This window comes from Arachis duranensis, chromosome 10 (assembly GCF_000817695.3).
Source record: "Arachis duranensis cultivar V14167 chromosome 10, aradu.V14167.gnm2.J7QH, whole genome shotgun sequence".
Lineage (NCBI taxonomy): Eukaryota > Viridiplantae > Streptophyta > Magnoliopsida > Fabales > Fabaceae > Arachis > Arachis duranensis.
The window spans coordinates 64,902,365-64,917,470 of record NC_029781.3 but is presented as its reverse complement, the minus strand read 5'-3'; the positions used below and the strand labels follow the sequence as shown (position 1 = coordinate 64,917,470).

The 15,106-nt window shown below is 34.1% G+C and overlaps 2 protein-coding genes across 5 annotated transcripts; one reads left to right on the top strand and one right to left on the bottom strand.

Annotated features, from left to right (window-relative positions):
• Window positions 1–3,440: 3,440 nt before the first annotated feature.
• Window positions 3,441–7,335, bottom strand: LOC107469854 (uncharacterized). 3 transcript variants are annotated; one of them, XM_016089236.3, is made up of 9 exons: window positions 6,785–7,335; window positions 6,530–6,587; window positions 6,162–6,284; window positions 6,021–6,078; window positions 5,814–5,887; window positions 5,416–5,504; window positions 5,254–5,333; window positions 4,578–5,135; window positions 3,441–3,643 (listed from the first exon to the last, which is right to left on the bottom strand). In XM_016089236.3, exons 1-7 carry the CDS (start codon window positions 6,808–6,810, stop codon window positions 5,264–5,266), a joined length of 498 nt encoding a protein of 165 aa, XP_015944722.1. In that variant the 5' UTR covers window positions 6,811–7,335; the 3' UTR covers window positions 3,441–3,643; window positions 4,578–5,135; window positions 5,254–5,263. The 3 variants fall into 3 exon arrangements, with proteins under 3 accessions (XP_015944722.1, XP_015944723.1, XP_052110976.1); XM_016089237.3 differs by having other exon boundaries at window positions 4,578–4,954; XM_052255016.1 differs by having other exon boundaries at window positions 4,578–4,878.
• Window positions 7,336–12,578: 5,243 nt separating this feature from the next.
• LOC107469849 (serine/threonine-protein kinase SRK2A-like) lies at window positions 12,579–14,224 on the top strand. 2 transcript variants are annotated; one of them, XM_052254951.1, is made up of 6 exons: window positions 12,579–12,666; window positions 12,857–12,911; window positions 13,012–13,103; window positions 13,208–13,300; window positions 13,543–13,647; window positions 14,060–14,224. In XM_052254951.1, exons 1-6 carry the CDS (start codon window positions 12,637–12,639, stop codon window positions 14,096–14,098), a joined length of 414 nt encoding a protein of 137 aa, XP_052110911.1. In that variant the 5' UTR covers window positions 12,579–12,636; the 3' UTR covers window positions 14,099–14,224. The 2 variants fall into 2 exon arrangements, 1 of the variants encoding a protein (XP_052110911.1); XR_008003604.1 differs by lacking the exons at window positions 12,579–12,666; window positions 12,857–12,911; window positions 13,012–13,103; window positions 13,208–13,300; window positions 13,543–13,647 and adding an exon at window positions 13,853–13,946.
• Window positions 14,225–15,106: the final 882 nt, after the last annotated feature.

Below are 15,106 nucleotides of genomic sequence, written 5' to 3'. Positions count from 1 at the left end.
AGGTATACTAAGTACTCAAGGCAAATCTTAGAGAAGGTATCTCTAAGTGGAGTGGGTTAGTATACGAGTGGTGATTATATACCGTGAGGTGTTAGAAACTAAGGACTCGGATTGTAAAAGGTTTTGCGCGAGCACCTTGAAGCTTGGCAATAGTGGAACTTCTCAATTGCGATTGAGAAAGAAAGTGGACGTAGGACAAAGATTGTGCCGAACCACTCTAAACAGCGTTTGCCTCTCTCCAAACTTATCTCTTTAATAATATTGCCTTTTTACTTTTGAACAAATAAATTGTGATCGAAAAGTAGCTTCGTAAGTACTTAAGGAGTGGCTTAAGTCCGATTGGTGAAAATCTTGATCAATTTATTTGAGTTAGTGTCTATTGGAAAGTAAAAGCTCCTTATAAATGCTTAGCAATTGAGTTAAGCTCTTGGAAAAATACTAGTACAATAACATTTTTATATATTGTTCTTAATTTTCGCAAAAAGATAAATTGTTGTTGCATTACTCAATTCACCCCCCCTCTTGAGTAATTGTGCATAGGTTCTACCCTTAAATCTTCTTGTTAATCTGTAGCTTTTTGAATTTGATATGCTTTTTTCACTTTAGCTACATGTTTTCTAGCAATCCTCACATGCTATTGCTAATAATTTCATTTACTTATACTGCACAACGTTCTACAAGATATTGATTTATTTCTTTTGAGAACATTATATTATTGCTAAGCCCTGCTCTTGGTCTCACACTCTCACTCAATGTTAATATTTACTGTACTAGTTCTCATCCAAACCCTCGTGATTGTTGTGAATTTATCATTAAAGTTTGTACTTGTCCAATATTAAATCTTGAAAGCTAAAACATTGTTTGTCAACAGAGGCATGCCCTTTTGTAGAAGGGTACAGGAGGCCTTGACTGAACTAGATCTTTCTGTGGAGGTTAGCTTCAGATACATCATATTGTCACATACAACTTCCTTTCTTTTTTTCTATGCACATAGTCACATACACTTACCAGTTACGACCCTGTTTATTAACGGGCCTTGTTGCCTTAGTGCCTTGCGTATTCATTTTCATTAGTTTATGAAGATAAAGTAAAATCGGTGAAAATAATAAAAATTTGTATTTTGTTATTAATTTATCTTTCACAAAATTCTAGAATTAGAAAATATTGAAATATGAAAACAAACTCTTGACTATAAGCATGTAAGCATGTATTTCATTTCATTAGTTACTATAACATTGTATTCTAACTTCTATGAGCATTAGTTGCCACTTCTATGTGGATCGATAAGCCATTTCATTAGTTACTATAATACTGTATAATTGATAAAAGAAATGGAGAAATGTAATACGTTGCACTCCTCTCTTGTATATTTTCTATTTTTTGTGTTAAGAGTTATTGACAAGAAATGGGAATATAAAAAAGATTTCTTTTACACTATAAAAGAAGAGTGTAAAAAATTATCATTTATCAAAGATTATCTTAAATCTCTTTTGACTAAAACAAAAAACAAGTTGACTGGAACATTTCCCAAGGTGCTAAAGAGCTTGGAGAGTATGACTTATTTGTAAGTGATAGCTAGAACCTATTTACAATTCTATTATGTAAGATTCAACTGAAGTTTATTAACAACTTGTTAAATATTACATTTGAATTTTGCTTAATTAGTCCTTGTTTCATGAAATTGTGATCACTATCCATTAGAAACCTTTCTTCCAACAATCTTCAAGGGACTATTCCAATCAGCTATCACGGATTGGTAATTTCGATACATTGTAAGTATGAAAAATTTAATGTATCTACTTATGTAAAATGTAAATCTCTCTGGTTCACACTGATGATTTATTCTAGCAGAATTTACTAATCTTAGAAGTGTTATGGACATGCAAGTCATTTATCTTTTTCTTTTCTCATATGAAATCTTTTTTCTCCTTTGATTACTTCCTTTTTTCTTTGTTTGCTAATTGGTTTTTGTCCTTCTATGTTGTAGTAATATATCTTGAATCTTGTAGTAATGTATCTTATAACTGATGAGCGGTGTAAAACCCGATTAAGTAATGGTAATTAACCCATAAATGAGAATTTGCTCTCAAAAGCTAAAAATGTGATTTTTATGGCTTAATATGATAGATAAGATTGAGACGAGAATTTCGATACCAATTTTTTAGAAATCGGACAAAGATTAGAGCAAACGGGCCAAACCGGACCAACCGGACCCATATTGGGCCCTTGGCCCAACCTAACTAAACAAAAACCATAATTTTCAGTATTCTCTCTCCTCACAACACACAAACACACGTTGAAAATGGGAATGGAGGGGGGAAGAACACTCTCTCAAGTTCTCTCCCTTGGTTGATCTTCAAACCACCATAACTTTTGATCTAGAGCTCCAATTACCGCACTATTTGTGGCTACGCATTCACCGCGAAGAGCTCTACAAAACCCACTACTTTATTCTTGAGGTAATTCACGAATCCATTTCAGTTTATCATCCCTAAATTTTGAGTTTCATGGAGAAATGTGTTGAGATTTTGAACTCTTTGATGTTATATGACCTAACTCTCTTGAAGGAAAAGATTAATCTTGTCTCCTTGAACCTTGGGTGTGGTAAGATTCTCAACCCTAGTGTAATTTGTTATTTTATGATACTTGGGTTTTGAGTTGTGGTGTTTGGGTATGATAATTGTGGCTTAGGTAGTGTGTATGTGAATGTTGAACCTTGATTGAGGTTTTGGCACTACAACATTTTCAAGTTGAGGCAACATTTAAAAAGTGTTGTCTAAAGGCTGACAAAATGTTGCTTTTGATCTATGGCAACACTTTTGGACCTAAGGCAACGTTTTTGGGCGGCGTTGCATATGCAGCCGTTGCCTTAGATCAAGGCAACACTTTTTTGTTTCAAAAGCAATGCTTTTGAGAGCAACACTTGAAAAGTGTTACCTTTGGTTGAAAAACAACAACACTTCAAAGATGGTGTTTGAGACAACACTTTTACAATATTGTCTTTTCTCATATTTTGACCACTACTAAAAAATGTTGCCTATTTGCAATAAAATTCAACCCTTTTATGTGTTGCTTATAAGTTTGAATTTGCAATACTTTAAAGTGTTAGCCTATTAGTTTTGAATATGCGACCTTTTAAAGCATTGTCTTTTCTTTTGAATATGCAACCCATACAAACGTTGCTTTTTCTTTTGGATATGCAACCTATACAAGTGTTATTTTTTCTTTTAGATATGCAACCATACAAGTGTTGTCTAATATTCAAAATATGCAACTAATAAAAAGGTTACCTTTTTAATAAAAATAAAAATTACTTTTGTAATAAAAATACAAAAAATTAAAATTTATAATAAAATTTTTTGTTCATACATGTGTAATTATTTTAATTAATAAATAAATTTGTGCACAATAGAAAAAAATTATAAAAGAGACAAAATAACTAATAATAAAATTCTAATTAAAATAGATATTTAAAAGTTCAATTAGTATTTTAAATACATGTTCATCAATAATTCTCAACAAAATAATAAAATTCTTGTCTAACAATAATTGTCATAACAAAATAGTAATTAATATTTATCAAAAAGATATCAATCTACTTGCATATTTTATATCCATGCTTGACTTGTCCCATATGCTAAATCTGCAAATAATACACAACAAAAAATAAGCAACTTATCATTAAAACTGAAAAATTATAATAATAGAATTTTTTTATAATATTAAATACATAGATATAAAAGCAATAAATAGGTCTAAAAAACTCATTCTAATGTTCCTAACAACATATAAATATCATGAGTGTGAATGAATGGATAAATTGAATGGGTCTGGGTCTTCTCATGAAAGCAAATTTAATCCCATGTATATAACTGCATTTCCGTTGGATGAACTTTTAATATGTTCAAGCATTCTCGTTAGTAACTTTTTACAAGGAAACTAGTCAAGGCATCAACCAATTTATGATTAAAACCATGAGATATCTAACAAATAACAGTCAGCATTAGGCACTAGATTCAATCTAAATGAGAATAAGAAAACAATTTTAAATTTCCTTAAAAGATAACAGTCCAACAGTAATGCCAATAATTCATAAAATTAAAATTGAAAGTCAGCCAAGGACATGGCTAGTCCTAACCTCTGGAAAATTACAACTGTGATGTGTTATTAACTATGATGGCAGGCCCAGTGTCACACATTATTTTCACAAAAAAACTTAATTAGAAGCATTAAGTCATTGCAAAATTTTTCACATAAAAACTTTCGCTTTTATGTTCATGTCTAGGAATTTCATAGGTTAATTACTAGTTAATATTAAGTTCATGTCGCAGGATAATTGCCCGAGACTTCTGGAGTCTTTCATCAGCTGTAATCAAGTATGTGAGAACTACTGTACTAGATTCAAGCTAGTTAGCAACATATATAAAAGTTAAAATTAATGTTTCTTGGTCAGTGTATCCCCCTTCATACACTTCAAGAACTGAAACAAAACAAGACGGAACTGGGGGAAGAATCGAGGTATAATAGACTGGTTTGTTGATTAAGCTCAAAATTAAAGAGTAAAATTAATTACTTACAGAACTGTCCCCAACAAAGGCCATTGACTTCCCTTTGACCATCTTCAAGAACTAAGTAGCATCAAAGAGAGGAAGCTGACACTCATTAAGTTTCCATCTCCATTGAAGAAACTCCCTGTCAGGTCTTCCATGTAGAAGGCAATTCTGCTTGTCAAATATGAAAGGGCATGTCTCATTGCTGTAGTACGGTCCCTTCAGATAAGGAGTCTAGTTCCCAGAGAAAACATTGCAACTAGTCCTTCTTGTTTCTTCTTTAGATTCAAAGCTGGCAAATATCTTAGAAGCTGATATATTCAAGGTTCTGAGGAGAGGAAAGAGGAGCACTATCACAACAAGAGTGAAGGGTAACAGGACCACACCTCTGGGGATGTTTCTTGCTGCATAGTTGCACTTCAAAATCTCAGTACCCTCTAACTTCATAACACACAACCAACCTCAGCTTTCTTATTAGATTCAACTCTTCTCTGTTGGACACTTACTAGTTACTCTTTTTTTATTTTGCAGTGTAGATCTCCAGTTTCTTGTCTTTAGGAATTGTAGAATTGTCCATGAAGGACACTACAAGCGGGAAGTTAAAGTGTACAATTCATTATGATATTGAATTTTATTAGTATACAGCCCATTCTGTCTTGCGATAACTCGATAAGCTATCTTTATAAGGAATATAAACATTTACCATTCATGACTCATGACGGCTTGCCTTTCCATCCTGCTTTTGAGATGCGACGAAGCTCCTGAGTTCGACCCTTCATATCACTGCAACTTCCCCCAATAATGTTAGGAACTAACGGTGCAAAACCTTGATTAACAAGATAAAGATATAGAAATGTAAAGGTACCTTTGAACAAGATAAAGAAAAAGATAGAACACAGGAAGTAGCACCAAGATCAATGCTCCAGCAGCCAGGCGGAAGAAACTACTTTGCTCCTGCAGAGAAAAATACCAAGTTTAATAAACAGCAGGCATGTCCTATATGATATGTGTTCACTGATCACTGTGATGATAAATTGGCTATATAAAATCTTCAGAAATTGTTGCATGATGAACTGAAAACGGGAAAAAAAGAATGCCTAAACCTTTTGCATGGAATTTTTTTAATGACATGACCCATAGCCCAATGTAGATCATCTACCCGATGAATTTTATAGATATCCCTTTATTGCTAAAAGTCAGCAATGACAAGTTTTTAACAAATGATAAGCTTATTATACATTAACATTTTGAATTGGGCCATACCTTGCCTCCTCTAGAGAAAGGCTTCTGTTTCCCTGAGCAGGTGTAAGCATCACAAAACTGGTGTATAAACAATTCTGCCATCAAACCAAAAGAGCACTATAAGAAACACATCTCAAATTTATTTTTGGGGAAATGGGTTACAATAAACACCAAAATGGTATAACAAGAGTAAACTAGGGGAACTAAAATTAAAAAACACAAGTATACCATGAAGACGGCTTGCTGATGGCCCCTGGCTTATGGGAAAGCAACTGTCAGCAAGACTCTGGACAAAATATGGATATAAATTAGGTAGAACTAGGCCAAAACGACAAATAAATATAAAAAATAATAAAAAATGAAAGCAACCTCACATAGGTGACGGTTTTTTGCAGCAGCTGCTGGATAACACTTAGTTCTAGAGAACTTGAAATTCATAACAGCATCACAATGCAATGCTCCAGATAAATCAGCCAAGCAATTATCATGACTCTGTATATAAATAAATCCACAACAGAGTATAAAAACATTTTCCAAGTAAAACTTTGATTAAATAGCAATGCAAGTAAGTCAAATGTCAACTCCACAAGCATGTATTGAATCCATTGAAATAACATGAGTTTTCTTTAAAATAACCAAAATACTTAGAGACAGCAAAGACAGAGACTCAAAATACAAGAGACAGAGACATGTACGAAAAAGAAAAAGTGAAGATAATTGGAAGCATTGGGAAAAACCTGGCAGCAAATTGATTGAACCGGAAGCATTCTCAGCCAACTCCAACACCTACAACAACTGTGAATCTAATGTTAAGTTCCCTAAATTGAGATTCCACCAACAATAATTAAATTCCAAGCCCTAAAATTGACATCATTTAGTGATTAAAGCACAAGCAGGCAAATACACAATAACAATAAAACATTACAGTGATTTAATAGGATCATAATTAATTAAACAATCATTTCTCATCAATGAAGAAAAATTATCATTACTAGAATTTCTCATCAACTTCAGCCATAACAAAGCTGAGTAAAGCAAGGAGACTATCTGTGATGGAAAGAGCACGAGCACCACGGGGAAGCAAAGCATATCAGCACCTAGCCAGGGGCTAAGAAAAACGTCGCAAGTAGAAGAAGGCGAGCAAATTGGAATCGAGCAGAGCAAAATTCAGAAGTTCAAAATGCAGAGCGATGAGCACGAAGGCGCACGAGCAGCAACAAGCACGACGGCGCGTGAGCAGAGACGAGCACGAAGGCAACGTGAGCAGCGAGTAACACAACTTCAGAAGCAACGATGAGGAAATGCAGAGCAGCAACGAACACGACGACGATGCGAGCAGCGAACAAGCACGACGGCAATGCGCCGATGCGAGTAGCGACGAGCACGACGGCGCGCGAACAGCGACAAGCGCGACGGCGACACGAGCAGAGAGGAACACAACTTCACAAGCAACTATGAGGAAATCGAACAAACAAAGAAAAATCGCGCATCAATAAAATTTTGAAATGGTTGGGGTTAGGGTTTCTAATCGAAAATAGGGCTTGGAATTTTGTTTTGAACTCTAGATTTGAATCAGTAAATAACATATAAACTACAAAGATGTGTTTTGTGCTAAGTTAAAAGAAGGAAAAAGTACTTTTTTGTTAAAATATTTGGAGAGAAGGTCAAAATTTTTGAAAAAAAATTTTAATTTATTTTTGGCAACAGTTATAATGAGAAGTTTATTAAAAATTTAAAAACAACACTTATAAAGGGTAATATATAAATATCACAAATGTTGCCTGTTTAATTTACAAAAGTAACACTTTTTACTTGTACTTTAATTGATTAAAAAGGAACATTTATGGGGTGTTGTTAAAAGAAAGTTGCAACAGCTTTATTTTTATGTAACAAATATTAAGTGTTGTCTTTAGTTAGTTTAGATAACACTTTTTTAGTGTTATTTGCAGTATATGTTGCAATAGTTAAAAAATGTTGTAGTGTGGAAAGCTTAGAAGAGAGCTTTGGTGATAAAAATATGTTCTTGGAGGTGTTGAGACCTTGAAAGCTTGTGGACAAGTGATTTAGAAGTGCTCCGATTGAGCTTGGGAAATCGGCTAACGTATAGTCTCGGTTTCCTGTATCTAAAATGTAATGTGGTGTGAAAACTTAGGCTAGAGGCCCTAAGATAGGCATTGAATTGTTGATGTTGTTGAATGGTTGAGATATATGATGTAGTCATATATGTGATTGAGAATATTGATGCCTTATGGGTGTGATATATGAGAAAAATGCATGTTGTGATATATGTTTGATGAATGGTTGAGGTTGAATTATGGGTGAAACCATGTTGATGGTGAGTATGATATTGATTATGTGAAATGATGACTAATTGGAAATGGTATTGTTGGAAATTGGGATGATGAAGGATGTATGACATGTTAATATGTTTGCAATTTAGCCATTGATTTGAGATGAGTTAAAATAATGGAATGGTGGTTGTGATTTTGAGGAAAATGATAATGTATGAGTTGAGGAGGCTTGATGTTGATTTTTGGTATATTTTGATTGATTTCAAAAAGGGTTGAAATTGGTATGTTTTGGTTGATTTTAAAAAGGGATGAAATTGATTTGTTTTGAAAATGGCACCTTGTGGTTTTGTATAAAAATATAGTTTTTAGGCATACTTTGACGGGGCATAACTTAGACTCCGAATTCCCATTTTGTGCCAAACTTGTTTAAAAATGAAATTTGGATCCGGGATGTTCATGCCTTCTAAAGAACGGGTGAAAAATGATTTAAAATGAGGAAGTTATGTCCGTTGGAAGATTGGGGGTTTAATCTGTGAATTCTGCAGCTTTTAACTTAGAAAAATTTTTAGCAGAATACCCCCCACGCGTAAGCGTGCCTGAAACGTACGCGTTGTTTTTCAGAAATGCACCATCCACACGTGTGCATGGCCCACGCCTGCGCGTTGATGCGATGCACCAAATGCCCAGCCATTTTTCTGAGAGTTATGCCAGAATTGTGCCAATTTTGTGCGTGGGGCACAAACGCACCCACCGTACGCGTGGCTGACGCGTACGCGTCATATAGCTGTTTTTTCATCCACGCGTGCGCATGGGCAATGCATACGCGTTGATGAACTTTGTGGCCATCCACGCGTGCGCGTGGAGGACGCATATGCGTGGCCCTATTTTCATCCCAAAGTTGATTTTTGAGTTTTAAAAACCAAATTTCATACTTCTAAGCCTCTAATCTCACCCCTTATGTCTTAAATCATTATGATATGCCTAGCAATGAGAAATGAGTTAGGGAATGTGGTAACTTATAAATGAAGCTAGGGAAAAATTATGATCAATAATGATCAAAGATGATTATATGAGATGCGAAGGATCGCGGTGGAAGTGCGTTATGTGCCATGAGCCGAAGGGCTGTATATGTTGATGAAATAGCTGGTTTTGGATTGAACTATGAGTCGGATGACTGAGTTATTGCTGAGTTATGGCGGAGCCATTATTGATCATGGCTGAGTATAAATGCATATATGCTATTGAATGAAATGTGAATGTTGCACTTTCACTATCTCAGACACGAGTTTCCCTGGATGATAGCAGTGGCTAGTCACCACGTGCTCCAGATAGAGACCTGATACTCTGCTGACCCTATGTCGTAAGTATGGCCGGACACTGTGAAAGTTCCGGATGAGCTCACCCCCATGAAATACACCAGTAAGGATGTTGGATATGGATTATGATTGTGATCATGATGATAATCGAGAATAACTCGAGTTGGGGATGCACGACAGAGGGACAGTCCAATGGTTAGCTACCAAGACTTTTCGGGTTGGCTATATAACCGACAAATGATATCATCAGCCATTAGGAATAGGCATTCATCATATGCATATTATGTGAATTGTTTGGAATTTCCTAATTGATTGTATATTACTTGCTAATTGTCTAAATGCCTTATGTGTCTCCTATTTGTATATCTCTTGTTTGACATAATTGTGTTCGCCATATTATACTCCTGTTGGTGGTTGGGAGGTCTGAAGGATTTGGAAAGGGAAGTAATAAATAGACTGAAGAATCTTTAGTTAGTTGCCATTTATGGTTTAGTCTGTTTATAAGCTTTGAATTTATCTGGTGGAAGTTCTAGGATTGCCTTTGGCTTTCCCAGGACATTACATGTTAGATATGTGGGCACTGTTATCATACTGAGAACCTCCGGTTCTCACCCATGTAGATTTTGTGATTTTCAGATGCAGGACGTGAGGCTTCCCGCTGAAGCATGCCGGAGGCTTCTGGATTTGCGAAGATCCTTTGTTCTCAGGACTCTGTTTTGGTTTTATATATTTTGTTTAGATACTTTTATCTCGACTAAATAATACAAACTGTGATGACTCCTCTTATAGGAGGTTTTTGGAGAATAGGTTTTCTGTATTTATGTCCTTTTGGGTTTCCTTTGGGGTTTCTCATTTTATTTACATGTATATATTGCTATGCTCAGACCGGTTATCTTCGCAACCAGATTTTGAGTTTTGATATTCCTGTTTTTGACACTCTTTTGTATATATATAATCTCGTGTTAGTTTATCCTTTATTTGTTACGTTTTCGATCGGAGTGTTGCGCTTCGAGTTACGATTTTTGTTTACCCCTTTTTCATCAAAGGCTCCTAGTTATAATCATCTTTCATACTAATATACGTACTAAATTTTAATTTTTAGAGGCCGTAATACCTTTTCATCTCTGAATTATGACTTAAGCATAAGACTCTGTATGGTAGGGTGTTACAAGCGGAAATTGTGTGTCGGTAAAGAATTTCACAAATGAATTCTCGTTGCAAGTATAGTTCTAAACCAACAAACAATTCCTCAATGAAAAATTTGGTTGTCACAAGTAACAAACCCTAATAAAAAAATAAATCGAAGTATTTAAACCTCGGGTTGTCTCTCAAGGAATTACAGGGTAGTGTTCTTGTTATTGGTTATGAGAAGTATATTTTTGGGGTTTTGAAATAAGGAACAAGAAATGTAAATTGCAAAAGAAATAAACTAGCAACTAAGAAAGCTCTTGGCAAGGAATGGGAACTAGAAGTCCTATCCTTATTATCATCATCCAATGTGAACAAGAATTATCCATTGCTCCACTTAGTTAACCTCTAACTATGAAGGAAAGTCAAGTGAAAATAATCAACTTGAGTCCACAAGTCCTAGTCAAATCATAGTGAAAGACTAGCTTTAGTGGCTTTCAAGTCATAGCAACTTAATCAACAAAAGAGTTTGATAACTCAAGAGTCTCCACTTACTCAACCCAAGGCAAGAGGAGAAAAATCTACTCTAACATTCTTTCAAGTATTTTATCAAACACTTGTAAGGCACAGAAGGAAAGTAAAACAAGATTGCAAGAAATGTAAATCTACAACTACTAATTGCAAGGAATTAACAACAACAACTCAAATCAACAATAAAGGAAATCAAACATAAATTGCATTAAAAGGAAAATAGGAGGAACAAGAGTGCATCAACAACAAAGTAAACAATTACAAGAAGTAAAACATTAAACTAGAGAAGCAAAGGTAGAAGAACAAGAAATTAGAGAGGAAAAGTAAATCAAAGCATGAATTAAACCTAGATCTAAGAAATCCTAATCTACATCTAACCTAATTCTAGAGAAAAGAGAGAGTCTCTCTCTCTAGAAACTAACTAAATCATGATGAAAACTCAATTGTGTCCCTCTTTCCTTGACTCCTCTTGATTTCTGCATGTAATAGGCTCAGAAACTGAGTTGGATTTGGGCCTGGGAAGAGCAGAAATTGCCCCCAGCGTTTTCACTTTAATGAAGTCACGTGCGAGCATCGACATGTACACGTCATGTACGTGTATGCATCGCCATGCGACTTCGTATCCACACGTGCGTGTCTGCTGCGCGTGCGCGTTGGTGAGTGCATTCCAAATCCTTAATTTTCCATGATTTCTCCACTTTGCATGCTTTTCTCTTCATTCCTTTGATCCATCCTTAGCCTTTTCAACCTGAATTCACTAACAAACACATCAAGGCATCCAATGAAATCAAAGGTGAATTAAAATCAACCAATTAAGGACCTAAAAAGCATATTTTTACACTTAAGCACAAATTAGGAGAAAATCATGAAATCATGCTATTTCATTGAATAAATATGGAAAAAGCGGATAAAATTCACCAAAATTAAGCACAAGATGTACCATGAAATAGTGGTGCATCAATAACAAACTAGTTGGTCTTCCAATTTAGATAATAAGAATCTAATCTTCCAATTCTAAATTTCAGATAATAGGAATCTAATCTTCCAATTCTGAAATTGTACTCCAGTGTTAAATTGTTAATTATATCTAAGGTCTCAACAATTTTTACAATTACGAACCAATAAATTAATCTTATTAGAAAGTACAAGAATTTAAACCTCAATTATATTGATACTTCATACATTATATTGTATTATTACTCTTAACTTAGCTTTTTTTTTTAATTAATTGATTTATTATTGGTGCAGGGAATTGTGGGGTCTGGAGTAGTGTTTCTTATCATAGCATGATGCATACAAATGAGAGGGCCACTATTATTGGAATGTACATATATAATAGACCTTTCTATGTATGTTGTTTATTATTGGAATATGTCTATATAAATATGAGTGTCTTCTCTAATTCGGGCTTATTTTCTGAAAGTGGAACCATTGAAATATTGACATTTCTCGATCTTATATGACGTTATCTTTTTCCCCCTGCAGATTCCCTTGAATGTTTGAGGAGATGGGCTTCAAGGTTGATCACTCCAGTCCTATATATAAGCGCTTTAGTCTGAAAATACTTGGTATGGAACTATGGATCCATCTCCCTGTTATGTTTTTTTGGTAAGTCGCATTCATACTAATGTTCCAAGGTGGCATAGAGAATAAATACAAGTACTATTTGTTTAGAATAAATAAAAGTGCTGGCAGGTTCAGTGAAGACGAGGTTACCCTATGTCTTATGATTTTCTGTTTTATTTTACTGCCTTATTCTTGTTGTCATGTCTAACTTTCTTCCTGGTGATTGTTTTAGGTTAGATATTTCTTTCAGCAGCTGATCTCTGGTGTCCATTTCTGTCATAATATGGTATTTCAAAAATCACGAGCTTGCAGCATTTTCCTTATTTAGAAATTAGCGTATTGGAAAGCGAGGGCTAAAGATTTTAATTTTCTTTTTCACTTTGCTGCAAATATGCCACAGAGATTTGAAGCTAGAAAATACCCTTTTAGATGGAAGTCCAGCACCTCGCTTAAAAATTTATGACTTCGGTTATTCCAAGGTATTGGAACTATATCATCAAGCTTAAAGATTTTGTATAATACTAAGTATTTTACTATTATTGTTATTATTATAGTTTTTGAGTGTTCATTTTTCATTATATAGTCATCTTTGCTGCATTCGCAACCCAAATCAACTGTTAGAACACCAGCTTATATAGCACCGGAGGTTCTTTCTAGGCGAGAGTATGATGTCAAGGTAAATATATTTGCTTCACATTGAATTAGTTCTCTAGGGTTCCTCTCATTGGATTGAATCTTCACATTTCCATCTTTAAGCTCTTATATTTTATATGGAGGGGCTGAGAGGGTGGAATTTGTTCTGTAACTTATTCACTCATCCCTAGTATTATTTCTTTTCTCTTTGACCATCCCTAGTTTAAAATTCCATGGATATGATTGTGATTCCTACAATGTTTTCTCTTCTAAACGTTGTTTTAGTTGGCTGATGTGTGGTCATGTGGAGTGACTCTTTATGTCATGTTGGTTGGAGCATATCCATTTGAGGACCAGGATGTCCCGAGGAATTTCAGAAAAATAATTCAGGTTTGTTTCCTGTGCCTGCAATAACGACTTTAAGGTGTTTCTTTTGATATTTTTCACATTGTTCTTATCACTATCTTCTACTCAATTTTCATAAAAGTAAGTGAGCTGTGGCAAGTTATACACATCCATCTTTTTTAATATGCACATGGAAACACAAAATTTTCCTTGTATGGTTACTTTAATATGCACATGGAATACTAAGCTGATATTTTTATTAAGTTCTTTCCTCGTCTAACATAACAAGCATGCACTTTTTACAAACTAGTTCTCAATGGAAAAAGAGACAATCAAAAGTCTTGGTAAGTCCCAGTTTCGAAAATGACTATTTGAATAGACATCTTAACTTTGATATGAATGAATTCAAGCATTCCAATTCATTCCAATTTCAATTCGGGTTTTAATTCTATTTCAGTCAGAAGATGCCAAGATCAACTTTCAATGTGGAGTTTGATGCTGCCAATGCAACTTGGTTATCCATTAATATTTTAGATTATTCCATCTTTAGGTGCTAAGTGTAATTTGTGACATCAGTTAATGAAAGAGATCCATGTAATATTGGGATGGTTATCTTATTTTTTTGGGGTATCTTTTTATTGAGACAGTGAGATATTGGATAATAGTGTAGAAAAATAACATCCAATTTTATAAGTATCATATAAATATTATGTTTATCTATGTGATTTTTGGCTTTTTTTTGTTTTAATTTACAGTGTGTTTGATGGAGTAAATTTAGAAAACAAATCTAAAGTATTTATTTTGCAACGAAAAAATTTAAAAAAAATTCTATTTTACCTTACTGACAGATTTACAAACGGATTTTCTGTCTGTATTCAAAATGTGGGATAATTTTTCAAGGTTCAAATTACAGACGGAAAATCTGTCGAAAAATCTATTGCCAATTATCGACGGAAAATTCGTCTGTAATCACAGACAGAAAATTCGTCAAAAAATCTGTCTGTAATTACCGACGGAAAATTCGTCGGAAAATTTGATGTTTCAGGAAAATGGATGGGAGAATTTACTGACGGAAAATCTGTCGGTAACTAGTGAAAATTTGTCAGTATTTTTCTGACGGAAAAAAATCCGTCGGTAAATAATTTTCAATGAGACTTTATAAAGGGACAAAATCTGTCGGTAACCAAAAATTCGTCTGTAATAAAGACTAAATCTGTTTGTATTAATCCATTTTTTTAGTTGTACGGTTTCATTTCATCAATCAACTCCAATGCAGATTTCAATTCTAAATCAATTCACTTCTTAAAAGTATCAAAAGTGATACTCTAAAAACACTTTATTAGAGATGCTCTAATAGAATACACACATGCATGATAGAGAATATTAACAAAACTATTAATGTTAATATCATATTTATAATTAATTATGTTTGATTAAAAATTATATTATAATTATTGACAATTAAAATAATTGATAATTAATATAATTATAATAATTAAAAATA

Excerpts from the sequence above, each read along its gene's own strand:
- LOC107469854 (XM_016089236.3), bottom strand. The coding sequence starts at position 6,810 with ATGGCTGAAGTTGATGAGAAATTCTA. Across the intron at positions 5,888-6,020 it reads ATCAGCAAGCCGTCTTCATG|AATTGTTTATACACCAGTTT; the intron begins GTATACTTGTGT and ends GTTTGATGGCAG. Across the intron at positions 5,505-5,813 it reads CTTTCTCTAGAGGAGGCAAG|GAGCAAAGTAGTTTCTTCCG; the intron begins GTATGGCCCAAT and ends TTTTCTCTGCAG.
- LOC107469849 (XM_052254951.1), top strand. The coding sequence starts at position 12,637 with ATGGATCCATCTCCCTGTTATGTTTTTTTG. Across the intron at positions 12,667-12,856 it reads CTCCCTGTTATGTTTTTTTG|GTTAGATATTTCTTTCAGCA; the intron begins GTAAGTCGCATT and ends TGATTGTTTTAG. Across the intron at positions 12,912-13,011 it reads CCATTTCTGTCATAATATGG|AAATATGCCACAGAGATTTG; the intron begins TATTTCAAAAAT and ends TCACTTTGCTGC.